The following is a 26,974-nucleotide window of genomic DNA, read 5'->3' as shown; positions in this document are numbered from 1 at the left end:
AGAGCTCATGGTGAGATTTCTTGTCCGTAACAGCCCCTTTATGACAATGTCTTACTAAATGGTTGTCTTTTTATAATCATCCATGCAGAAAGAGTAGTCACAGGAAAGCACTAAATACATAAAAACTGATGCCAAGTGAAATACCATAAAGACCTGATGAGTTACCCTTGTGGTTGTGTCTTTCCTGGCAAGGAGTCTGTCCCAAGAAGGGGATCCAGCTTCTGCCACTCTCTGGAGAGGCACATGAGCAGTGTCGACGGCACCTGGGGAGGAAAAGAGTGACTTTTTCTAGACCACCCTCCATCTGAACCACTTAGGTATGTACTTATGGATAGGGCATCAAGCCTTATAGCGCAGCAGAGACAGTAGTTCTGAGCTGCTTTCATCTGCCCTGCATGACACATGTAAAATGGAACTATGCCAGTAAAAAAGTTGGTTTTGATTGTCTTCACAACCTGCAGCATCACATGGGTCAGGAGATGAGCCCGGATACCCAACAACGACTCACATGCTCTGCTCATCAAAATCAGATGTTCCCAGGAATCTCAGGACATAGGGCATGCTGATATCTGGGTTCAAAGAGTTGGTCAAGTGAGTCGCCTTCATTTCTGTAATGGTGGCTTTGATGCCTGGCTGATGTGCAGACTCTGCACATGGATGATTACATCTCTTGAACAACCTGCTCTGAAAGGATTAACAAAGTGGGAAGTTCTTTCTGGAAGGGTATTAGGATAGCAAAAAAGAAGATCTTGGGTTAGGGCAAAAGAAAAGGAATGCAAAAGTTGTGTCTGGGGCTTTTTGGGGGTACTTGTAAAGCAGTCCTGCAGCTCATGTGAATTATTTCTGTGGTTAGAGAGAACCTGAGAGATTTGTCTAATTTTAGAACATGAAGAGGAAGGAAGGACAGTGTCATTCAGGCTCAAAAGGACCTCAGAAGGTTTCTTGACCAACCTCCTGCTCAAAGCAGGGTCAGACTTGACTACTCAGGGCTTTATCCAAACACATTTTGGTCACTTTCTAGAACAGAGTACTCACTCCTGGGAAACAGCTTCCAGTGCTTGACTGCCCTCATGATTGGAAAGTTTCTCCCCTTCTATAACACCTTTCCAAGCCCAAACATCCAGATTGCTTTTTGCCCATCTACTTACACTGACAGAGACCATAATATTCTACCTTGAAGACAAGAACATTGCAGGGGATGACACTGAATGCCTTGCTGACTTCCAGGTAACAGACCATCAATGTTCTCTCCACATACAACAACCCTTTTGTTTCCTCACAGAGACAAAGAGGATGAACAGGCACAACCTACTCTGGGTAAACCATGTCACCTTCTCTTTCAGACACCCAGAAATGGGGTCAAGGTAGACATGGTCATGGACGCAGCCTTTAGTTCCCCTGCTCACCCATTGGCTATTTTTGAAAAGTGCACACAATGTGTAAGATCTGCCAGTTGTCAGGGAGTCCCCCCCAGTCTCCATGAGCTTTCAAACATGGTGCCTGGGCCACTGGGTTTCTCAATGCTCTGCTGCACACGGTCAGTACATTTTCACTGCCACTGTGCAAGGGCAATGCTGTGGACCAGTCCTTCTGTGAAATCCCCCAGATCCTCAAGCTCTCCTGCTCAGATGCCTACCTCAGTGAATTTGGGTTTCTTGTGGTCAGTGCCTGTTTAACATTTGGGTGTTTTAGTTTCATTCTTTTTCTCCTATGTGCAGATCTTCAGGGCTGTGCAGAGGATCCCCTCTGAGCAGGGACAGCACAAAGCCTTTTCCACATGCCTCCCTCACCTGGCCGTGGTCTCTCTGTTCCTCACCACAAGCATGTTTTCCCACCTCAAGCCCCACTCCATCTCCTGCCCATCCCTGGACCTGGTGGTGTCCTTTCTGTACTCAGTGGTGCCTCCAGCAGTGAACCCCCTCATCTACAGCATGAAGAACCAGGAGCTCAAGGATGCCCTGAGGAAACTCACATCTTAGTGTTTTCTGAAACAATAAAGTGCCCATCTGCTTCTACATAGCAGTTTTAATGTAGCTAATTACAGGCCCTGCCTGTTATCTGTATTTTCTGTTGGGTTTGGCTGTTGTTTTTTTTTTGTTTGTTTGTTTGTTTTTGTTGTTGTTTTTTTTTTTTTTTTTTAATTGTGATAATGTTGTCATACCCTTTCTAATTCTCTGTCTGTTTTTCTTTTATAACCACTGACTGTTTAAAAGAGGAGCCATGCTCTCCTTCTCTCTAAACAAAGTAAAGGTTCCTGTAGTGATTTGTTTTTCACTATATCCTTCCTGTGAGGCCCTTTTAGAGCTGCAGGGACAGTTCCTGTGATGAGTGGAGGGGAAAAGAGTCCAACATGGCAGCCCTGCCAGGGAACACCAAGGCTTGGTCTTCCAGAGCTTTTCTTGTCCCACTCCCAAACTCTCCTTCTTATCCCTTGTGTTGGTGCAAGGCCTGAGTGCTCTGGCAGCTTGCTCACCATCCTGCTGTGTGTCAGTCCTTTGAGTGCAGGCAAGGACAGGCAATGGGCACTTCGGTGACACAGCTGGCTTTTAGAACAGCACCATTCTTCATGTTATGGGACATCTCAGGTGTGTGCAGAGCATGTGACACACCGCAGGGTTGAGGTCTCTCCTGTCCTTGGGGAGTGGCAACAGGAGGTCAGAGGGACACTGTGACTCCTGCTTCTGTGTGTAAAATGGACAGACTCTGTCTCTGAGCATCCCTGGGTGCATAAGGTAGGCCAGCTCAGATGTGGACACCTGAAAGAACACTGACATTTCTGTGAGTGACTCCAGGAGCAAATCCCACTGAATCAGTGAGATTCATCTCAGCTGCCTTGGACAGGCTCATTGCAGAAGAAGGAAAAAAATATCACAAAGTGCTTTTTGGAAAGTGGAGACTGGATGTCAGGAGAAAGAAATATCACTGGAAGGGCAGTGCTGTGGTGCAAGAGGTCACCCAGAGGCAGCTGGGTCAGTGTTGGAAAGTAAAATGTGGGAAAACAAGATGTGTGGTTCCAGCCACCTGGATGATAAAGGAAGATCAATACTAACATGACCATCCGGACAGTCAAAGACACAATACTAACATAATAATCTATAGAAGGCCTTGGACAGATTACTTTGAAGTATCTTTCTCATAATTGTAAAAAGTTATAGCCCAGACTCCTGAGAATGGTATCTTGGGCTGGATAACTGCCCCCAAGTGTCTGGGATGTGTGAATGTCCTTGGGCCTGGTCTGTGAATGAGTGGAAAAACAAGTGAGACAAACATCACATGAGTTTAGTGTGTTTTTAAAAAACAATTAGTGGAAAAACACCTTTTGTAAACATCTTAGTCCTATAAAATTGTAAATGGTGAATAAAGAAGTTAGCCTAAGCCAGCTCTCTGCTTGGCCAGGCTCTCCGCTCCTTCCTGAACAAGATCTCTGCCTCTGCGTGAATTTCTGTCTGTGTCCTGGTATGCGTCGTTCCTAATCACCGCACATCAGCCCATGTGTTCCAAAGAACAACCAGTGAGGGTGCAGACACATCAGTGAAGTTACAGAAATGCTGGGGTGAGAGCAGATAGGGAAGCGAGATGGTTGTCTACAGCCTGCAGGGTAAGATGGGCAGGTGTAGGACTGTGTAGAACAGCCTGTGATGGAGATGGAAAAGGGTCCAGACAAGGCTGTAAGGCAATCAAAAAACCCAGGTTTCTGTCCCCTTGGCCATGAAGTTGTCTCTGCCACTGAGGCCTATGAGAAGACATGTTGTCCTCATGGAACTGGGGCCTCATTGACTCCTTGCAGCTCCATGGAGAAGCTGGAAGTTGTTGTGCCAGTGTTGTCCTTCCCTCGGCCTTGCACACCCACATCCCATGGTTTCTCAGCATCAGAGCTGAAGAAAAGGCTAAAAGCCTCATGATGGCTACAGCTTCCTCACAAGGGGATAAGGAAGGGAAGGTACTGATCTCTTCTTTGTGGGGACCAATGACAGAACCCAGGGAATGGCAGAAGATGTGCCAGGGGAGGATCAGTTGGACACGAGGAAAAGGTTCTTCACCCAGAGGTGCTGGACACTGGAACAGGCTCCCCAGGGAGGTTTCACAACCCCAAGCCTGACAGTGTTCAAGAAGAGACTGGACAACGTCCTCAGACACACGGTGTGACCTGTGGGGTTGTCCTGTGGAGGGACAGGAGTTGGACTCCATGAGCCTTGTGGGTCCCTTCCAACCCAGGACTTTCTATGATTCTACGAAATACTACGTCACAAGTCCATGTTTTCACTGTGCAGGTGAATTGTAAACATACACATCATGTCGTGAGATGAACCTAAGTGAGCACAAATGCTATCAGCTACATAATACACAGAGGAAGGAAAAAAAAATAAAATGCAGAAGCAGAGATACAAAATGCACCAGTGTAAATACAGCAGCTTCTCTGAGGTACATTCAAACCCTTGATAGGAAATCTGTGAGATAAATTTGATGAAACCAGCTTAGTTTTATCTGCTCACACACTGGACCACAAGGAAGGTGATGGTTGGATATGATCAAAGTATCACAGTATGTTTGGGATTGGAAGGGACCTCAACAGATCATTTAGTCCAATCCCCCTGCTGGAGCAGGAATGCCTAGGTGAGGTCGCACAGGAACATGTCCAGATGGGTTTTGAATGTCTCCAGGGAAGGACACTCCACAACCTCCCTGGGCAGCCTGGTGCAGTGCTCTGTCACCCTCACTGAGAAGAAGTTCTTTCTCAAATCTAAGTGGAACCTCTTGTGTTCCAGCTTGCTCCCATTACCCCTTGTCCTATCATTGTTTGCCACCAAGAAGAGCCTGGCTCCATCCTCGTGGGACTCATCCTTTACATATTTATAAACATTAATAAGGTCACCCCTCAGTTGCCTCTTCTCCAAACTAAAGAGACCCAGCTCCCTCAGCCTTCCTTCATAAGGGAGGTGCTCCACTCCCTTAATCAACTTTGTTGCCCTATGCTGGACCCTCTCCAGCAGTTCCCTGTCCTTCTTGAACTGAGGGGCCCAGAACTGGACACAATATTCCAGATGGGGTCTCACGAGGGCGGAGTAGAGGGGAAGGAGGACCTCTCTTGATCTACTGACCACCCCCCTTGTAATACACCCGAGGATGTCATTGGCCTTCCTGGCCACAAGGGCACAGTGCTGGCTCATGGTCATCCTGTTGTCCACCAGGACCCCCAGGTCCCTTTCCCCTACACTGCTCTCTAATATGTAATTTCCCAACCTGTACTGGAACCTGGGGTTGTTCCTGCATGGTCACTTGTGTCTCAGGAACTCATAGTTCAGTAGGAAGCCCATGGCTGTGGAGGGGACTGTGAGGTCACTTCTACCTCTGTAGGGGATAGGCCAACAGCAGGAACATGGCTGGGAAAGGGACTGTGAGGTCACACATACGAGACAAATAATTGGGCCTAATCAGCATGGATTTATGAAAGGCAGGTCCTGCTTGACCAACCTGATCTCCTCTTCTGACAAGGTGACCGTGTTAGCAGATGAGGGAAAGTCTGTCGTGGGAGAGTGAATCTGCCACACAGGCCATGGATGTTGTGTACTTAGACTTCAGTAAAGCTTTTGACACTGTATCGCACAGCATCTCCTAGAGAAGTGTGGAGAGTTTCTGGCTGCGTGCTGTGAACAAGCCAGAGCTTGATGTGGCTGTGGTGCAGGCTGAGACCTACACGAAAGGTTTTCCCTGAGACACCAAAGACCGAAGGAAAGTAAACAGAAGCTGGTCTGCCCTCAACCCAGGCTGCAGGAGGGGCGCCGTCGCCGCTGCGCATGAACAATATGCGGACAGTGCCCTGCAGCTAATCACCATAGTGGGGGGGGAAGAGTGACTGCAAGTGTAACCAATCGTAGCCTGCGCTTGCCGCATGGCCTTTGGGTAAAGAGTATACAAGGCTTGGAAAAACATGGTCTGGGGACATTGATACTCAGTGTTGTTAAGAGTTCATTAAAGGGTATTGATGTTAAATTCATGTTGAATTAGACTCATTACTCTCGACCCGGCCCGCGAGTCACGCTCAAAGAGGTCCTGCTGGCAATTTTGCATTTTTTTACATCATGACAGAGAAGCTGTAGCTCATGGCCAGGATGGTGTATCTGTGACACATAAAGAACTGGCTGGAGGGCCGGGCCCGAAGAGTTGTGGTGAACAGAGCCAAATCCAATTGGCGGCCGGTCACGAGTGATATTCCCAGGGCTCACTATTGGGTCCAGTTCTTTTCAATCTCTTTGTCAATTACTGTATGAGGGGATAAAGTGCACTCTTAGTAATTTTGTAGATCACACCAAACTGAGTGGGAGTGTTGATCTGCTGGAGGGTGGGAAGGCCATACAGAGGGATCTTGGCTGATTGAGGCCAATTGTCTGAGGTTTAACAAGGTCAAGTGCGAGGTTCTGCACTTGGATCATAACAACCCCCTGCAACACTACAGGCTTGGGGAAGAGTGGTTGGAAAGTTGCTGTTGGAAAAAGAACTGGGAGTGTTGATCGACAGCAGCTGAACATGAGCAAGTGTGTGCCTAGGTGGTCAAAAAGGCCAGTGTCTTGTTGTGCATCAAGAATAGTGTAGTGGGCAGAACCAGCGCAGCGATCATCACCTTATTCTTGATGCTGGTGAGGCCACTACTGGCATCCTCAGCTCGGTTTTGGGCTCCTCACTCTAGGAAAGATTTTGAGGTGCTGGAGTGAGTGCAGAGGAGGGTGACAAGGCTGTTGAGGGTCTGGAGCACAAGTCTTCTGAGGAGCAGCTGAGGGACCCAGGGGTGTTTAGCCTGGAGAGAAGGAGACTGAGGGGAGACCTCTTCACTCTCTACAACTATCTGAAAAGAGATTTTGGTATGGAGGGTGTTTGTCTTCTCTTGAGTAGCAAGTGATGAGAGGAAATGGCCTCAGGTTGTGCCAGAGAAGGTTCAGAATTGATTTTAGGAAATATTTCTTCATGGAAAACGTTGTGAAGCAGTGTTACAGACTTCCCAGGGAAGTGGTTGAGTCACCATACCTGGAGGTGTTTAAAAGATGTATAGGTGAGGTTCTTAGGGACATGGTTTAGTGCTAGAGTTAGGTTATGTTTGGACTCGATGATCTTAATGGCCTGTTCCAACTGAAATGATTCCATGATTCTATGCTTGAAGGGTTATTTCCCAGACTGTGGAACTTTCCTTGGAGGTAGGAATCATAGAATCATAGAGAGTGTTGGAAGAGAGCTTCAAAGGTCATCCAGTCCAACCCCTCCTGCCATGAGCAGGGGCATCTTCAACCAGAGCAGGTTGCTCAGAGTCCCATCCAGCCTGGCCTGGGATGTCTCCAAGGATGGGACATCCACCACCTCTCTGGACAATCAGTGGTCATGTTTCATCACCCGCACTGTAAAAAATGTCTTCCACATGTCTGTCCTCAGTCTCCCCTCTTCTAGTTCAGAACTATCACCCCTTTTCCTGTCACAACATGCCCTGCTAAAAAGTCTGTCCCCATCATTCTTATCTGTCTCTTTTAAGTACAGAAAGGTTGCAATACGGTCTCTCGGGAACCTTCTACACCAACTCTCTCAGCCTGTCCTCCCAGCAGAGCTGTTCCAGCCCTCTGATCATTTTGGTGGCCCTGCTCTGGACCATCTCCAACAAGTCCTCTACTGAGGGCTCCAGAGCTGAATGAAGGACTCCAGGTGGGGTCTCACCAGAGTGGGGCAGAGGGGCAGAATCCCCCCCCTTGATCTGCTGGTCATGCTCCTTTGGATGCAGCCCAAGATATGATCGGCCTTCTGGACTGCAAGAACACATTGCTGGCTCCTGTCCAGTCTTTCACCCACCAGTATCCCCAAGTCCTTCTCGTCAGGGCTGATGTCGATCCCCTCACCCCCCAGCCTCTACTGATAGTGGGGTTGCCCCAAACCAGGTGCAGGACCTTGCGTTTGGCCTCGTTCAACCTCAGGAGATTCACATGGGTTCACTTCTCGAGCTTATCCAGTTCCCTCTGGATGGCTTTCTGTTCCTCAGGCGTGTCAGCAACACCACACAGTTTGGTGACAACCGCAAACTTGCTGAGGGTGCACTTGATCCCACTATGTCATTGATGAAGATCTTAAACAGTACTGATCCCACTCTGGACCCCTGAGGAAAACCACTTGTCACCAGTGTCCATCCAGACATTGTGCCATTGACCACCACTCTCTAGGTGCAACCGTTGAGCCAGTTCCTCACCCACCAAACAGTCCAGCCATCAAACCCATATCTCTCCAATTCAGAGAGAAGGATGTTGTGAGGACCGTGTCAAAGACTTTACAGAAGTCCAGATAGATGACATCCATAGCCCTTCCTTTGTCCACTGATGTAGTCACTCCATCGTAGAAGGCCACTAGGTTAGTCAGGCAGGACTTGCCCTTGGTGAAGCCATGCTGGCTGTCTCAAATCACTTCCCTGTCCTCCTTGTGCCTTAGCCCATCTTCTAGGAGGATCTGTTCCATCACCTTCCCAGGCACAGGTAAGAGGCTGATAGATCAGTAGTTTTCAGGGTCCTCCTTTCTACAGCAAAGAGAAACACTGCCACACAGTGCAGCTTGGAACGTGGGGACTGGACATGAGGAGGAAGAAATGTCACTCAAAGGGTAGTGCTGTGGTACAAGAAATCATCCAGAAGGAGCATAAGATCAGTCCATCTCTTTGTGTTTCAAGGCATCAAGCATAAGACTGGAGACACATCAGTCAATGTATGGAAATACCAGGGTGAGATCTAGAGGAGGAAGTGAGATGGGTGTCTGTAGCCTGCAGGGAAACAGAAGCAGCTGTGGGACAGTGTAGGACAACCTGTGGTGGAGATGGCAAACGGCAGTGGCAAGACTGGATGTCACCAAGAGAACCCTAGTCTTTGTCCCCTTGTCTATGGCAATGGTCTCTGCCACAAAGGCCTATGAGGAGACATGTTGTCCTCAGGCACTGGGGCACCTCATGGCCTCCTTGCACACCCCCAGTAAGGCTGGGAACTGTCACACCGTTGTCCTTCACTCATCATCACACAGCCCACATCCCCCTGCCCCAGGAAGGGCCCTGAGCAATGTGTGAGGGACAGGATCTGCCTTCCCAGGGACTGGGGGTGAGTCCTTGGCCTCTCTGCTTCATCCAACAAAACCAGGGTTTTCTCAGCACCTCAGCTGCCTCCACATTACCCTTTGTTTATCTGCCATCCTGGCCTCCAATTATCTCCTCTAACGAGTCCCTGGGGAGGCTTTGCTGGTACATGCCCTCAGTGGAACTCACTAATACTTCAAGGTACTTAGTACTTTTTTCTTCTGACTTTGACTTCTGGAAAGGTTTCTGCAATGTCCTCTCAGCACCTGAGGTTCAAGGACCCAGCACCAAATGCACCATGGGGCTTATTACACAGAACACAGCTCTAACAAAACATGTCTCTTCTTGTAATCATCTTCTAGTCCTGTACAGTGAATTAGAGAGTTTTCTTAGTGTAATTTTGGAGAAAGATTTAAAAAAGCTTCTAATAAATCTTCTGTTGTATTACTTTTCATTTTAAATAAGAGATTATAGCAGTATTATCTGATATTGATCCAGAGTCTCTCCTAAGGAGGGCTGGGCTGGTTGAAGGAGCTGTCCCTTGAGGTCTGACACTGTGTGGACAACCTTGCTCCTCACCTCCCCAACCCCATCATTTCTCTCATTGGCCACCTGGGACTTGTATCCCTTTTCCTTACACCAGACTTCTCCACTGCAGTCTGCAGCTGGATATTCCAGCTCCTTTACACCAGCTCTCAGCTGCTCTCCTTGGAGACCTGGCTGCACACAGGAAAGAGGGATTTTATTTTTGAACAAACAAAATAAAACTGGTAAGATTCATAATTAAAAGAAAATGTCTCCTACTCTGGAGACATTTAAAACCCACCTGGACACCTTCCCATGTAACCTCATCTAGGTGTTCCTGCTCCGGGACTGGACTAGATGATCTTTTGAGGTCCCTTCCAATCCCTGACATTCTGTGATTCTGTGATACTCCTTAACTGTATGCCAAGGAAAAAATTGCCACCACTGAGGTTCACCTTCTCCAAGGCATAACCATGCAAGAAATATTTTAAGAAAGGGAATTTAACAATAAACACAAAAAAATAATTGACCAAAGACAGAATTAGAAAGACTACTGAAAGACAAGGAACCTTTTAACTCCTTGTAGCTGAAAGCAGCAACTGGGTTCTTGACAAGTGTCTGAATGATTAAACAGTAAGAGATCAGATGCACAGCCTAACAGAGAGAGTGCTGAGAAGACAAATCTAGTGGAAGATCAGTTGTTCTCCTCTTGCTCTTAATGCACATCCTGTAAAGCTCATTTTCATCTCATGGGAAAACACAGATATTTAAAGCACTCAAAACAAAGAAAGGAGAATTACATCACCAACAATATTTGATGCTTAAAGTTGCAAGAAGACATTTCCTTCACTCTACATCTTTCATATGGTTTATTTTTCCCTCCATTTCTTTAAATATGTTCTCTAGATTTCTATCCTACCAAAGCCTCCAGCATTAAGGAAGACAATCCTTGTGTATTTCACAGAGTCGAAGGCACCAAAAAAATCCACTGCCATGGACTGTCAATGCCACTTTTTACTCTTTTCACAAAGTGAGTCATGCTCGAAGTAGTTGGCCACTCTTGCCTGATGGAGGAAAGAAGGAGAAAAAGGTCAATTGAACTGCTCTCTTTTTAGATTTCCATGTTGACAGTGATCTCAACAGATCTGTTTTATCTCTTTCTATGTGATCCTGAGGAAAAAAATATATTTATGTACTGGTAGATATATAATAAAATATACAAATGTGTCCAGTTACTCAGCAAAATACATTTCCTACCAGCACCCTCAACAGAAGAATCTTTCTTCTGAGAAATTGTTGTCTCCCAAGCCTCTGTGACTGGCGGAAGGAATCTGGAGAACAACCAGCAGTGGATGGGGATCAAGTCAGGGGTCAGTGGAACTAACACAATTCTTTCTGGTCTATGGGACAGCAGGGGCAGCATCCCAGGAGCTGAGACAGCAGGACAATGTCACAGTGAGGCCATTTTCCACCATATTTGAAAGCTTATGGAGACTGGGGGGACTCCCTGACCACTGGCAGCTCTCACACATTGTGTGCACTTTTCAAAAGTGGCCAATGAATTAGCAGGGGAAATAAAGGCTGTGCCCCAGAACATGTCCATCCTGACCCCATTTCTGGGTGTCTGAAAGAGAAGGTTTACCCAGGGAAGGTTATGCATGTCCATCCTCTTTGCTTTCTGTGAGGAAAGGACAGGATTACTGGATGTGGGGAGAACATTGATGGTCTGTTACCTGGAAGTCAGCAAGGCATTCAGAGTCATCCCCTGTAGTATCCTTCTGTCCAAGATCGGATATTCTGGTCTGTGTCATTGTGTAAGTAGATGGGCAAAAAGCAATCTGGATGTTTAGGCTTGGAAAGGTGCTATAGAAAGGGAGAAACATTCCAATCATGAGGACAGTCAAACACTGGAAGCTGTTTCCCAGGAGTGCGCACTCGCTCTGTCCCAGAAAGTGACCAATATGTGTTTGGATCAAGCCCTGAGTAATCTGGTCTGACCCTACTTTGAGCAGGAAGTTGGCCAAGACACCTCCCAAGCTCCCTTTGAGCCTGAATGATGCTGTCCTTCCTTTCCCTTCATGTTTTCAAATTAGAGAAAGCTCTCAGGTTCTCCCTGAGCGCAGAAAAAAAAAATCACATGAGGTGTAGGGCTGTTTTACAAGTGCCCCCAAACAGTCCTGACCACAACTTTTGTCTAGGAATGTCAGTTGTATATGCTTATATTTACATATCTGTAAAATAGTACACTGCATCTGTGATAGCCCCTCTGGCAATTACAATTAAAGAGGTATTTGCACTATAAGGTTTCATACCTCATCCACAAGTATACATCTGATTCAGATGAAGGGTGGTCTAGACAACGTCACCCTTTGTGTCCCCAGGTGCATGGACACTCTACATGTGCCTCTCCAGAGAGTGGCAGAAGCTGGATCCCCTTCTCAGGACAGACTCCTTCCAGAAGAGACACAGACACAGTGGTAACATTTCACTCAGCATCAATTTTGACATATTGGGTGTTTTCCTGTGACTACCCTTTCTGCACAAATGACCATAAAAAGACAACCACACTCCTCTGGACCAAAAGGTGGGTGTTCCTGGGGATCTCAGGTGCCACAGCACAGCAATACTCATGTTCAGGAAGCTGGTCAAATGACCCATCTCCTTTTCTGTAATGGTGTCTGAGTTTACTCAGGTCAGCCCTGACTTGAACCCCATCCACTCCTGGGTGTTCTCCAGACTCCTGACTTCAGGAACAAAGTCGCAGGAGACCTTGCTGGTGAAGATGGAGGCAAAGAAGCCATAAAGTACCTCAGTCCTGTCTGATTCTACTCTTAAGAATTTCAGTAGCAGGCCCACGTTCATCCTGTCTATTCTTCTACTGCAAATGAAGCAGTGTCAGCTTATCTTGCTGCTCTCAGCCTCCCCTGGAGGTATCAAGTCCAGGGCAGCTGTGGCATCATCCCCACATCCATGGCCAAGATTTCTAAATTTGTGCTTTGCAGCTTCCCCTGCTTCCACCTCCAGTGTGCTGCATTTTTGCCCTGGAGCTCCATCAGTTCAGATGAGCAGCCTCATGAGATAAATACTTCTTTTCACGGGTATTCGGAGGGATCATTCTTGTACTTTGAGAAGGCTGTCCTGTAAGGCTTCTCAGATTTCCTGAGCTCCTTCACCCTTCAGACCGACTTCCATGTCACTACCACACCAGTATGTCAAAGTGTTCTTCTCTGGAACACACCAGCCTGTGCTCTGCTGCTGGCCTTCCTCCCTCCCCTCTGGTGCCTGGACCGTACTGTTTCCTGGTCACAACAGCCAAGGTGGACACTGATGTTCACATCCCTCACCAGCTCTTCCTTGTTTCCCAGTTCCAGATCCAGGTGAACATCACTCTTGTTGGCCCATCAAGCAGCTGTCTTAAGCATTTGGCCCAAGATCCTTTGGACTGTTGACACCTGCAACTTTGCCTGGCCAGTAAATGACAGGGCAATTACAGTTCCTCATAGGAAGCTGCTCATTTACTGGTGACTTCCTCACGTTGCTGACAGAAGATCTTTTCAATTTCTTCTCCATGATCAAGTAATTTGTAACACCCAAAACACTGGGTTTGCATGGTAAAGTCTTGGAACTAAGGCCCAGTGTGGGTGCACTACAGTTGTCACTTCTCTGAGAAGACAACAGGAGTTTGACTGACATCAGACACAGAAGATTTCAGCTGGCTCCAAGATGGACCCACTCCTTGCCAAGTCTCAGCCACTCAGTGATGCTGGCAGCACCTCTGTGATATTGTAGTTGAGAAAGAGTAAAATACACTGCACAGCACCCCATGGGAGAGAGAAGGGAGGAATGTGAGAGAAAAAGCACTGCAGACACCAAGGTCATATCCCATAAGATCCAAGTAGATCCCTCCGCAGGCCAAAACTTGCTCTCCTGAAATCCTGCCCTTGGCCTTGTTATCATCTTCCAGGAGCCTCAACTCCACTTTCCTGTCCCTGACTGTTCCATCCCTGACCAACTCTTTCTGGTTTGTAAGTGTGAAGTCCCACAGGGCACCTCACCTCACTGCCTCCTCAGTCACCCGTGGCAGAAAGATGTTGTCAATGATCTCCAAAACCTTCCTGGATGGGTGGTACCTTGCAGATATTGGGATATCTTAGGTCTGCCATGAGGACACGGCCTGGAAACATGAGGCTTCTTTCATTTGTCTGAAGGAGGCCTCATCTAATTCCTCTTCCTGACCAGTGAGCCTGTAGCTGATGTCCAGTCACCACATTGCCCATGTTGTTCGGCCCTCTCATGCTGACTCCTCAACTTTCAACTGACATTGTCTGTTCCCGGGCAGTGCTCCACACATTCCTGCTGGTCTCCCACACGAAGGGAAACTTCCCCTCTGACTCCAGATCTCTGGAGTTATGAGAACCAGACTCCCAAGCCCACACTGTTTCTCCAGGACATGATATTTGTAGTACCCTGCAACTCCTCATGCTGTTGTCTTGGGAGAGATACCCTCACCAGCTTAAACCATCTGCATGGAAATATAAACAGGTGATCAAATGGATCTTCAGAACAGTGAGAGACCAGACCTTGAGAAAATTCGAAATTAAGGCATCAGAAAGCTCTTAAGTTTTACAAGGAGAAGTGACCAGTCCTGTATCAGGGCAGGAGAATAACCCCATCCATCAGGACACACCAGGATCTGGCACGCTGAGCAATGACCCTGAGGAGAAGGGCCTGGGTACTACAAGGGCCGCCACACAAGCCCGTGCTGCATGTTCACCATGAACAAGGCAGCTGCACACGGGGCTGCATGAGGAGGAGCGTGGGGACCCAGACACCTGGAGTTCTCATCCCATTCGGTTCAGCACTGCTGTGACCCCACACACACGGGTGTGTGTCAATGTGCAGCTTCCCAGTCTGGAGAAGCAGGGAGGAACTGGAGAGTGCAGGGCTCTGTCAAAGCAGGGTTCAGGACCTTGTGTACATGGTGTGGGATGCTGAGGGATCTCAGCTGCTTTAGCCGAGTGCAGGAATAGCCTGAGAGTGCTCAAAGGGTGGGAGATGGTAGAGGTTTTCTTCATAGTGGGAAAAGCATGAGAAAGAAATAATGGCACAAAGTGCAGCTGGGTAGGTCCAAGCTGGACACGAGCAGAAACGAATGTGACTGGAAGGGCGGTGCTGTGATGGAGCAGGTCACCAGAGGGAGTCTGCATCAACCCAAGGCTTTGTGCTTCAAGGAACAGCCAGGGAGGATGGAGAGATATCAGCAAAGGAAGGAAGATGCTCAGACAAGAGCAAGGTGAGGCAGCAGGGGGGATGTCTCCAGCCTGCAGGGGAAGAGGTGCAGGTGATGCCACAGCATAGGACAGGCTGTCGTGGAGATGATGAAGAGATGTAAAGAGGTCAAAAGACCCTCAACAGACATGAGCTCCTTCTCCCCTTGGCTATGGCTGTTGTCTCCACCACTGATGCCTATGAGGAGACACCTTGTCCTTACAGCACAGGGGCCTCATGGCTTCCTTGTCCCCAGCCAAGAACGTGGGAGGTGTGGGACCACAGTCCTGCCCTTGGCCTTGCACAGCCCCACATCACACTGTCCCAGGAAGGGCCCTGAGCAATGTGAGAGGGACAGGATCTGACTTCCCAGGGCTGGGGGTCAGGGCTTGTCCCTTTGGTTAATGAAACACAACCAGCACCAGAGCCACCTTTATTTTGCTTACCCTTTGTTTTGCTTCCAGTTTTATGTCCCAAGTGACCCTGGGGATGGTTTCTCAGTTGTGCCCCTCAGTGGGACCCATTAATAGTGCAAGAAATTCGGAGTTTGAATCTGACTTTAACTTCTTGAGAGGTTTCTTCATCTTCCCTCAGGGTCTGAAGTTCATGGACTCAGCACCAAACCCACCACAGGGGTCATTAAAGTGCCTTGGGCTGCTCCTGTGCTGCTGAGCTGGGCTGGGCTCCTGGAACAGAGGAAGCTCATGGCAAGCGGCAGCGCTGCAGAGAGACAGCTCTGCCCAGGAGCAGCTCCACTGCAAAGTGCAGCAGGGCTGAGGGCTCTGCCTGGGCACCTCAGGGAGACGAGCAAGGCAGAGAGAAATGAAAGGTGGTCAGGATTGGAAGGATGACTGAGCTCACTGGAGGAGAAATTATTTTAGTCCTTGACATGGCAAGTCTCTGGGTGCAGGGCAATGCAGCTGTAGCTCCTGGTGGCATCTCCTAAAACTGGCACAGCCACAGTTTGTGGGATCTGTAAGGAGCAGGTTCTTGTCAGTCAAGGTTGGACATTTGTGAAGCTCAATGAGCACCCAGGGGTGTCCAGGACTGTCCTGCAGAGCAGGGTCCTTGCCTGGGGAGAACCCCTGTGGGGAGAAACTGTGGGTGGAAGGAGTGACCCCTATCAGGGCAGGAAAGGTGCTTCTGCTGTGGAGAGGGTGCTGTGTGGGTCAGGGCTGCTCACAGCTCCAGATCACCCCCAGGATTTTTCCAAGCAGATGCCTCAAGGAGAAGATCAATGCAAGGATTACCTGACAGATAAGGAATTTTCCTAAGCCATTCTTTGCAGATTCCTATCCCAAGGGGTGGGGGGGTGTAGGAAAGGTTCAATTGAGATGAGCCCTCAGGCTTAAAAAAGTCACTGAGACTCCTGAACTGCAAATTTGAGTGATCAGTACATCTGCCAGGAGGCTCATATCACCTCAGCCACCCCTCTGCCTGTGGACAGCACCTGCATCACCTTTGCTGGACCCATCAGCCTTAGTCTGACCTGTCCTGTTTTCCAGCCTGCAAACAGGAAGATGCCCCCAGGCAGCGCCCTGTGAACAGGCAGGATCTGTAGGGCCAGGGGGAGGGCACAGAGGGTGGGATGGGGTCTGTGAGCACTGACAGGGAAAAGACATGGACAGGGAAACACCTCCCAGGGGGAGAATCTCTAGGCAGCAGGGAAATGATCAGAAATGAAAGGAAACTAAACTCAGAATTGTTATAGGAGGGAGAACAGAGAAAACTCCCTATGATCCCCCACAGTGCAGATCCCTCCTCTGAACAGCCCCCTCACCTCCTCTCCCACGCAGCAAAGCCTCTGCCCTCACGGCTGGGGGCTCCAAGGCATGAACCAGATCCTCTGCAGATAGAGCTCCAGTTCCTCTGCAGAGCACAGGGGCTGAGAGCAACTGCCCGGCAATGTTGGTGTCTGGGAGGTGGCTGCACAGCTGGGGAAGGGTGATGCTGTCTGAGTGCCCCGCTGCCTCTGCCCTGGCCTCTCTCACACCCACCCTCACCACATCTTCCTTCTTGCTCCACTGCTCTGGGTCACTGCTGCTGTGATCTTGTTCTTGCTGGCGGGCTCTTTGGGGATGGGAGTTTCAGCTGCAGAGTCACAGCCTGATCTTGTGGGTCCTTTCCTGCAGGTGTGTTCATGGGAATACGTGCCCCAGCTTTGCTCTGACCTGTGGGGCTGTGAGCAATGCAGTCTGTGGGGCTGGGGAATGAGCTGAGTGTCCCTTAATCAAATATCATTAAGACACTTGGCTCTGTCCTTGAGGTTTCTTTCCAAGCTGTGAGCTTCCCTCCAGGATGCAAACCTGTCCTACAGCATCTTCATGTTATCTGAAAGCCCTATGGAGAAGCACGGAGATGCTACGACAGAGAAAATGTTCTTGGGTTTGTGAAATGAGCCAAGTGTGTCCTGGGCTAAATGTAGGGTGCTGAGACCTTAGGAAATGGTGAGACATGTTGTGGCCAGAGGTGGATCCCTCTGCTCTCAGCAGTGCCTGGTGGCTTTTCAGGGTAACATGGGAGTGTGATCATCCTCCATCTCAGAAAGGTGCCAGCCCAGGGCAGCTGGAGCAAGACAGAGGGACAGATCAGCTTCCCTCACTCTGCACTGACTCAAAGGCCTCCTCTTGCCTCACAGGACTTGCTCTATTCTCACTGAGTGCAGCAGAAATGCTGATGGTTTCTGACATCCAAGAACATTCCCCAGGATCAGGGAGAAGAAGAAGCTGTAACAAAAACACAAATAAACTTTCAAACTGTCTTCTGCCATCTCATTTCCTTCTCTCCTGGAGAACAGATGCTGAGAGTCCCTTCTGCACCAGGAGCGTTTCTATCTGACACAGCTGAACCCCAAGACTGGCCCCTGCCCCCCGTTCCCATGCCCTTCTGCTGCAGAGCATGGCTGACTCCTCAGCAGCCAGCGGGCACAGGCACTGCTCCTCACGGCACCTCCAGCCAGCACCACCCAGGGCTCAGACACAGACCCAAAGGAAGGTCTGGAAAAGGACAACGGCATGTGGAGCAGGGGAGGGTGTATGAGAAATGGCTTTGATTTTGTTCAGAGTAATCTCCCCTGTCACTTACTTTTCCTCCTGTGACAGTGCCATATATCCAGAGGCAGCAAATGTCCAACAGCAGCTCCATCACCCAGTTCCTCCTCCTGCCATTCACACACACAAGGGAGCTGCAGCTCTTGCACTTCTTGCTCTTCCTCGGCATCTACCTGGCTGTCCTCCTGGGCAAGGGCCTCATCATCACCACCATAGCCTGTGATCAGCATCTCCACACCCCCATGTACTTCTTCCTGCTCAACCTCTCCCTCCTCGACCTGGGCTTCATCTCCATCACTGTCCCCAACTCCATGGCCAATTCCCTCTGGGACACCAGGGCCATCTTCTTTTTGGGATGTGCTGCCCAAGTCTTTTGCTTTGTCTTTTTAGCTTCAGCAGAGTTGTATCTGCTCACCATCATGTCCTATGACCGCTACGTTGCCATCTGCAAACCCCTGCACTATGGGACCCTCCTGGGCAGCAGAGCTTGTGTCCACATGGCAGCAGCTGCCTGGGCCACTGGGTTTCTCAATGCTCTGCTGCACACGGCCAGTACATTTTCACTGCCACTGTGCAAGGGCAATGCTATGGACCAGTTCTTCTGTGAAATCCCCTCGATCCTAAAGCTCTCCTGCTCATGGTCCTACTTCAGGGAAGCCAGGTTTCTTGTGGTTAGTGTATTAGTAACATCTGGCTGTTTTGTTTTCATCATACTGTCCTATGTACAGATCTTCAGGGCTGTGCAGAGGATCCCCTCTGAGCAGGGATGGCACAAAGCCTTTTCCACCTGCCTCCCTCACCTGGCTGTGGTCTCCTTGTTTGTCAGCACTGGCACATTTGTCCTGAAGCTGTCCTCCATTTCCTCCTCATCCCTGGATCTGCTGGTGTCATTTCTGTACTCGGTGGTGCCTCCAGCAGCGAACCCCCTCATCTGCAGCATGAGGAATCCGGAGCTCAAGGATGCTGTGTGGAAACAGATGACTGGATTTCTTCTGAAGCTGTAAACTGTCTCTGTCTTCTTCTACATGTAAGTTATAGTGTAACTCATTGCAGGTTCTTCCTGTTTGCAGTATTTTTTGTCTCTAGTCGTGCTTTCTTTATTATGATAATGTTGTAATTCCTTTTGTAATCCACTGCCTGCTTTGCTTTTCTCACTGAGTGGCTGTATCAATAAGGAACCCTACTCTCTGTGTTTAAGCAAAATAAAGGGCCCTTTAGTGAACATTTTTTCTGCTGACATCCTTCCTTCACAGCCTCTGTGGAGCTGCAGGGACAGTTCCTGCGTGCATGAGTGGAAGGGAAAAGAGTCTTCACCTGGCAGCACTGCCAGGGAGCACCAGTGCTTGGTCTTCCAGAGCTGTTCTCTTTCCTCTTCAACACTCTCCTTCTGATCCTTTGTGTTGGTGCAAGTTCTGAGTGCTCTGGCAGCTTGGTCACTATGACCACAGGCAGGGACAGGCAATGGGCACTTCTGTGACAGAACTGACCTCTAAATCAGTCTTTTCATAAAGAAAGGTGATCTCTTCAAGGTAGTACCTGATGGTTTATATCTTCTTACAATGTATCTCTCAGGCACATGCCTACAAAAGTGTCCTTCAGATGAAAACACCATTGTACAGCTGAACAGTGTGTACGTGCAGGGCTGGGCACACAGCAGTGTCCTCTCACAGTCAGGCTTCCTACCAGAGACCTGCAGGACCAGCAGAGCAGGGTCTGGGCTCTGCCCACATTTACTGGACACTCTGGGGAAGCTGCACCAAGGGCATTGTCACGGACTGGCCCTTTACAACCTCCTGCTGGGCTCAGGGCCTGTCTCAGGGAATGACCAGCCCTGCCCAGCCTCTCTCCTGGCCCGGATCCTGGCAGAGCCTGGAGCAGGGCTGTCTGTGACCCCACAGGTGACATGGCCTCTCCAGCAGCTTGGAGAGGCTGCACAACAGGAAGGCCATAGGGTGACAAAGCACCAAGGACTGGTGTGAGCATCACATCAGGAGACCGTTCACCACCCCAAATGCACCCTGTCCTGTGCTGAGCCTGCACCATGTGGCTGTGGGACCATGTGTGGGGCAGCAGGGCTGGGCTGTCACAGCACAAGGTGCAGACAGGGGCCACAAAGCAGTTACCAGGGGTGACAGCAAGAACAGGTACAGACAAGGAGTTCATGTGCATCACTTTTCCTGTGCAGGGGTGACTTTGGGAAAGGCAAAGCTCTCCTGGAGTTGGTGGCTGAGAGAAAATTCAAGAGCAAACCAAGAGCTTCAACAGCTGTGTTAGAGACCAAGGCTGAACAAGGGAAATGTGGGGCTGCTGCTGGGTGGGGAGGGGAATTTGAAAACAGCAGAGAGTTATGCTGGGGCTGAGGGACTCAACGTCTTCTGTGCCTGGGTCTTTACTGAAACACCCTCCCAGGCTTCTGTGCTCAATGAAGGGGTTCAAGGAGGAGGAAAACACATCTTGACAGGAACCTCAGGAAACACCAGCAGGACAAACACCAGTGTCTGCCCCTGCAGGGGACTCACCCTGGCAATGGCACAGGCTGGGACTGCCTGGCTGGGAGCAGCTGTGGGAAAGGTCTGGGTGGGCAGGGAGCTGGACAGGAGGCAGCGTGAGCCCTGGTGCAAAGGAGGCCAGGAGCACCCTGGGCTGTGCCACCAGGAGCATGGCCAGGAGATGGAGGGAAGGGTTTCTCTGGAATACTCCATCCAGATCTCAGATACTAATTCGGGAAAGATATCAACAAGCTGGAGTGTATTGAGCAAAGGGCCTCAGGCCAGCCAGGGACTGGAGCACTTTGCCTATGATGAGAGGCTGAGGGAGCCAGGTTTGTCCAGCTCAGAGAAGGGAAGGCTGACAGGGACCTCATCACAGCCTGCCAGTACCAATGAGGACGTGATGGAGAATGCAGAACCAGGCTCTTCACCATGCCGCATGGCAGTAGGACAAAAAAAAAAAAAAAAAGGCTGGAAGGTGAAAGAGGAGAGGTTCAGCCAGGACATAAGGAAAACTTTTTTCCCTAAGGCATGGGTGTCAAATTCATTTTCACCAGGGGCCACATCAGCCTCACAGTTGCCTTCAAAGGGCCAAATGTAATGTTAGGACTAGATAAATGTAACTACTAATACATGGCCCCCAGTGAAAATGAATTTGACCACCCTGCCCTAGGAGCTCAGCCAAGTGCTGTCCCAGGTCACTCAGAGAGGCTGAGAAGCCTCTGTCCTTGCAGGTTTTCAATCTCTGATTGAATCAAGGCTTGAACACCTTGGTCTGACCCAGTCTGTGACAGGTTGGACGGCAGACTCCTGAGGTCCCTTCAACCTCGGTTCTCTTATGATCCCATTGTGATGTTGGGCTCTGTTTCTAACTGGTCAGAGCACCTGATTATGGGACATGAATCCACCTGTACTGTAGGTGACCATCTAAACCAACATTTCAACCAGTGAACCAGCCAACACCTCAGTGTGACTCGCTCTGGGCAAAGTGTGAGGAGTCCTGGGCAGGGAAGGTTTAGAGGGCATGGGGCACTGTGCAAGATACAAAATGATCTTGGCTTAATGCCTGCAGGCCCCTCAGATGTCAGCTGATGTGAATGAAAATTAAAATAAGAACTAAGGACAAAGTTTCAGAGCAAAGAAAGGTGTCAATATACTTTTTTTTTTTTTTTTTTAAAGTCTTTGGGGGCTTTTCTTCAAAAAGGAAAATGTTCTCCAGAAATAGAAATGGATATAAGACACACATGTCTTCAGCTACACGGATAAGTTTTTTACATATTACTTTTTTACATATTAAAAAAAAAATGACAAAAAGTTAATTACTGGGAAGCGTACTAAAGGAAAGAGAAGAAGTATTGGTCTTCCCCTGTACTTCTATTACCAACACTCTATTATTTCATCTCCCTCACCATTCAGGAGTTTCCACTTCTCCTGATTAAAGGTCCATGTCAAAGGACAACTTTCCAGCAGACTGTCTGGACGTTTGCTCTTCCCAGCAATCTCAGGTTTCTCCTCCACTTGCTCTTTGGTCTTTCTGTTGCCTCTCAACTGTCTGGTTTCTGCTCTGAGCTTCAGGGAGTTACAAACTTGACCCATTCTTCAGACATCTAATTAACCTGTTAGTCAACACATTAATTGTGTTTCTATCTATCCTTTCCTAACTCTGTCTAAAACAGTTCTTGTGTGGATTTCCCTTGTGGAAGGTGGACCTCATCAGATCCAGCTTAGACACACAGTTGAGGAAAGTGTTTTACTCTATTAAATTGTGCTGTGTTTATTTGTTGGCATCGAAAAGAAACCTTTCAGTGCCTGTGTGCAGCCAGGTCTCCAAGGAGAGCAGGTGGGAGCTGGTGTACAGGAGCTGCACCATCCACCTGCAGAGCTCAGTGGTGAAGTCTGATGCGAGGAGAAGTGATGCAAGTCCAAGGTGGCCAATGAGGGAACTGGCAGACTGTGGGTGGAGGGATGAGGAGAGAGGTTGTCCATACAGTGTCCAACCGTAAGGGACTGTTCTCCTGCCTGTCCAAGTGTCTTCAGGTGACCCTCTGGATCAATTCCCAGTGCAGGATGCTGCTATCACTTCTATAAAATAAAAAATGACAGAAAGTACTGCTGAAAGAAAAAACCCTCCCTTATGAAATCTTCTGTGAAATGTTCATCATGAAGTATCCCACTGAAACCTCTCCAATTAGCTGTACAAGTCTTGCAGACTCAAGTTGCACCAGGGGAGATTTAGATCGGATATTAGGAAAAAAAATATTCACAGAAGTGATACAGGGAATTGACAACTAATTAACACTTAAAAAACTAACACTTGACACTTAAAGAGCTAACCCTACCCCACATCACTAAAGACACTTAGAGAGCTAACCCTTTAACCCACCTCACTATTGCCTAGCCTTGCTTAGCTCTGTGTAACTTGTTGTATGAGAAACAGGAGTTCGCTGACGTCTTGCAAAGATAATAATCCTTAGTGCATCCTTGGGTGAACTAGATAACAGAAACTTGGGCACAGGACAGGAGATATGCCAGCTTTAACCAACTGAGCAGTCTGAGACCTAACCAACTCATCACACTGGACCAAAGGTGACCGTGTACAGAGAAGAAGACCCGGGTTCACAATCACTGTGCAGCTGCAACCAGGAGGAGCCAGAGGTGGAGACTATGGAAATGTTCTCCCGGAACTCATTGTAATAAGAACCGCCTTCTCAGGGACAGGTTATGAATATGTACAGACATTCCTAAAACTTTGATGAATATGTAACACTTTACTGCATTTAACCAAGCTCACAGCTACTGTAATTTTGCACACGTATTAAGTGAAATGATTCCCCATGTGCACGGCGTCATAAGTAAATACATACCTTCTTTATAACCTCGAGGGCTGTAAGATCATTCCGCGCCTCACTTCAGCCCCAGGGCTCTGCCCTCCCTCTGGGTCTGGGTGCAGGGTCAGGCCCCTGTTGTTGTTCCCATCCCTGGGAGAGGCTGGAGAATTGGCTGCTGCCTCCTTGCTCCAGACAGAAGGGTGGCTGCGCCCCTGGAGTGGGGGGGGCTTTGCCAGCCTTCTCAGGGCAGCATGTCCCCTGCGGTGAGCAGGAGCAGGTGACACCACAGCTGGAGGCTGCAGAGTCGCCTCCTCCCCAGGCAGCGACTGGACTGACCCTCTGGGTGCTGCTGTGCAGCCAGGGCTGGGGAAGGCGCTCTGGGGGTTCTGTTATTTAAGTTTCCTTCCCTTTTCCTTACTGCTTCTAAATAAAACACTCCTGATTCTTCTTCCACCGTCCCACTTCCCTTCCCCCAATCTGTGTCTTTTCTCCTCCCCTTTCTCTGGACTCCCCTTTTTGTTTTCTCCTCTTGGCTCATGGCAACCTCTTTTATTTAGACCATCAAGTTTTTATTTACGTCAATAACTGCAGGACAGAACTCTGAGGAAGGAGAGCAGAAGTGACCACTTTGCGTGACCTCACCCCAAACTTGCTGGCCAACCCTGTCCCATAAACACCACCCGCCCCAACTCCACTCTGGGGTATTTGGGCAAGTTGAGGTAAGCAGCACTAGTCGCTGTGGGGCTGGCGCAACTCCTGGGAACCAGGGGGAGCCCAACATGGTGGAGGAGCTGCTCAAGAACTCTCTGGACAAGGTTTATGGCAAACAAGGTAACTCTTGTTTTCTTGGGCATGGAACAGTCCCGCTGTCCCCTGTGCGCTGCTCCACAGTCCTGAGCTGGGAGGGGGAGAGCTCAGCTGTCAGCCAGGACGCCATGCAGGACACGGCATGGGCCCACAGCAAGACGATCCTCGACAAGTGGGACCAGGAGCTTGACAGAGGGAAGGTGGGTGCTGGCCATGGCCTGGGCTGGGGGGCAGAGGACTGTGCACTCTAATCCCAGGAGCCTTCCTGCCTCCTCACAGGTAAAGAAGATGAAAAAAACATAGGGGGAGCAGGGGAAACACATCCACCCCTTCCAGCAGCTGCAGAGCCAACACCATGTCTGGTCGGTGAGACATCCGGCCAAGGTGGCCAGGCTGAGCCACCAGCTCTGTGATGAGCGAGCCCCTGGGCGGGGCTGGGGGGCGGCTGCCTGTGCGGTGATAACACTCCCCTTTCCTCGCAGCTGCAGCCCCTCATCCCCTAGCTGGCAGAGAACTTACTGGTGGGGGAACACTGTCCAGCAGCCACTGGCAGGTCCTGCTGTGGAGGGAGGGGACACCAATCCCACATGTCTCCAGGGCCCCAGAACTGAGGAGGATGCTGTGCTCAGTGTTCCCTGCCCTCCCGTCCTGAGGGCTGTCCCTGCAGGTGCTGGGGGCCCTGGGACCCTCCAGCTGAGGAGGAACCTACTCTGGGTGGAGGGGCCGTTGCTCCCCTGCCCTGTCCAGGCTTCTCACCAGCTCCTAGAACCATAGAATGAAGCATAGAATCATAGAATGTTAGGGATTGGAAGTGACCTCAAAAGCTTATCCAGTGCAATCCCCCCGCCGGAGCAGGAACACCCAGATGAAGTTACACAGGAAGGTGTCTGGGCGGGTTTGAATGTCTGCAGAGAAGGAGACTCCACAACCTCCCTCTTAGAACCCATCTGTTCAGCCTTCATACTGCTGAGCATTTAATCATGTAGGTAGTGTCAATAAGGCAAAGAAGAAGGTATGGAACAAATAAGCTATTATCAGAGTGTAAAATTCACCCTTGTGCAGTGAAACAATCTGTATTCTATGTTCTACTGTTGTTTCACTGAGAATAGCATAGGTTGGGAAATAAAACTTTTCCTTCTGTGGAGTTTTCGCTATCTCTGAAGTGATCCTGTATGCACAGGGATGAAACAAAAGACATACTCCATAAAGACACAGAGGCAACGACATTAATCTGGCTTGAGGGAAACACAGGTTCAAATTCTAGTTGTCTTTTTCTTTCATTAAAACTTTAGGTGAATACTTAGATCACTGTTCTAGGATAGGTCAGCTTTGCTTTATGTTACTGACTAAATCCAAGATACTTTAAACATTTTTCATAAAAAACAATATTCTTGTAGAACATTTGCATTAAGTATCTCTGTTGTGACAAACTGAATTTTGCATGTGAAAAAAACAAGTCCAAATACTTTAACCAGGATCCTGATCTTGTATTAATTTTATCTGTAACATTCAAAGCCTTCACTGAGTATCTTGTCAACTAGACTGAAGTACAGATTATCATTTCAGACAGAAAATAGAATGTGGATTTGACAATAGTTTACAAACCCTTAAAATTACAGTTTATCCAATATTTGCAGGGATCACTAAGGTAAAATAATTTTTTTCATATATTTTATATATTATGTATATAATATATATTATGTATTATATTATTTATATTATATATATATAAAATACGAAAATATTTTTGATTCATTCATGTTGACTCCCTGCCCAACTCTCCAGCCTGTCCAGGTCTCACTGGATGGCAGCAGAGCCTTCTGGCGTGTCAACCACTCCTCCCAGCTTCGTGTCATCAGCAAACTTGCTGACAGTCACTCTATTCCCTCATCCAAATCACTGATGGATATATTGAATAATACAGGCCCCAGTACTGACCCTTGAAGCACTCCATTAGATACAGGCCTCCAACTAGACTCCACCCAATCGACCATGACTCTCTGGCTTCCTCCCTTCAGCCAGTTCGCAGTCCACCTCACTACCCATTCATCCAGACCACACTCCCTCTATTTAGCTGTGAGGATGCTGTGGGAGACTGTGTCAAATCCCTTGCTCAAGTCAAGGTAGACCACGTCCACCGCTCTGCCATCATCCATCCATCTTGTTATGTCCTCATAAAAGTCAATGAGGTTCGTCAAGCATGACTTCCCTTTGGTGAAGCCATGTTGACTGCCCCTAATGACCCTCTTACCCCTAATATGCCTTGAGATGGCACCAAGGTTAAGTTGTTCCATCAGTTTCCCAGGGATGGAGGTGAGGCTGACCAGTCTATAGTTCCCCGGGTCCTCCTTCTTGCCCTTTTTGAAGACTGGAGTAACATTTGCTTTCCTTCAGTCCTCAGGCATCTCTCCCATTTCCCAAGACTTGGCAAAGATGATGGAGAGCGGTCCAGCAATGACTTCAGCCAGCTCCCTCAGCACCCGTGGGTGCATCCCATTCGGACCCATGGATTTATGGATGTCCAGATTCCCTAATTGCTCCCTAACCCAGTCCTCATCAACCGAGGCAAACTCCTCCATTGTCCTGCCTTCCTCTGGGGCCTCAGCGGCACAGAGTAGACCGAGACCAGAGAACCAGCTAAAGGGAAATTAAGCTTTTTTTTTTTTGCTTTGCCTTTTTTTTTTTTTTCCTTCCCTGATGTTGATTGTTAAGTGTAAGGAAAATGTCTCCTGTATACTAATCCCACAAGATATCATTATTCATGTCAGTAGGCAGATCAAGTGCCTTTCCTTTAATTTACCATGTAACAGAATAGTGCAAATATTCATTGTATGCTGCCAGCTGATCTTTTTAATAGCCCAGCTTTCCTACTACAGAAGCAGAACACAGTTTATGATGTTACAATGAGACTGTTTGCTTTTCATC

The 26,974-nt window shown here is 48.8% G+C and overlaps 1 protein-coding gene across 1 annotated transcript; it reads left to right on the top strand.

Annotated features, from left to right (window-relative positions):
* The first annotated feature begins 17,999 nt into the window (after positions 1-17,999).
* LOC139828239 (olfactory receptor 14J1-like) lies at positions 18,000-18,929 on the top strand. The gene has a single exon (XM_071809857.1). The coding sequence runs from the start codon at positions 18,000-18,002 to the stop codon at positions 18,927-18,929; it is 930 nt and encodes a 309-aa protein (XP_071665958.1).
* The last annotated feature ends 8,045 nt before the right edge of the window (positions 18,930-26,974 follow it).

Source organism: Patagioenas fasciata, chromosome 6, assembly GCF_037038585.1.
Source record: "Patagioenas fasciata isolate bPatFas1 chromosome 6, bPatFas1.hap1, whole genome shotgun sequence".
Taxonomy (NCBI): Eukaryota; Metazoa; Chordata; class Aves; order Columbiformes; family Columbidae; genus Patagioenas; species Patagioenas fasciata.
This window is presented reverse-complemented; position numbering and strand designations above follow the sequence as displayed.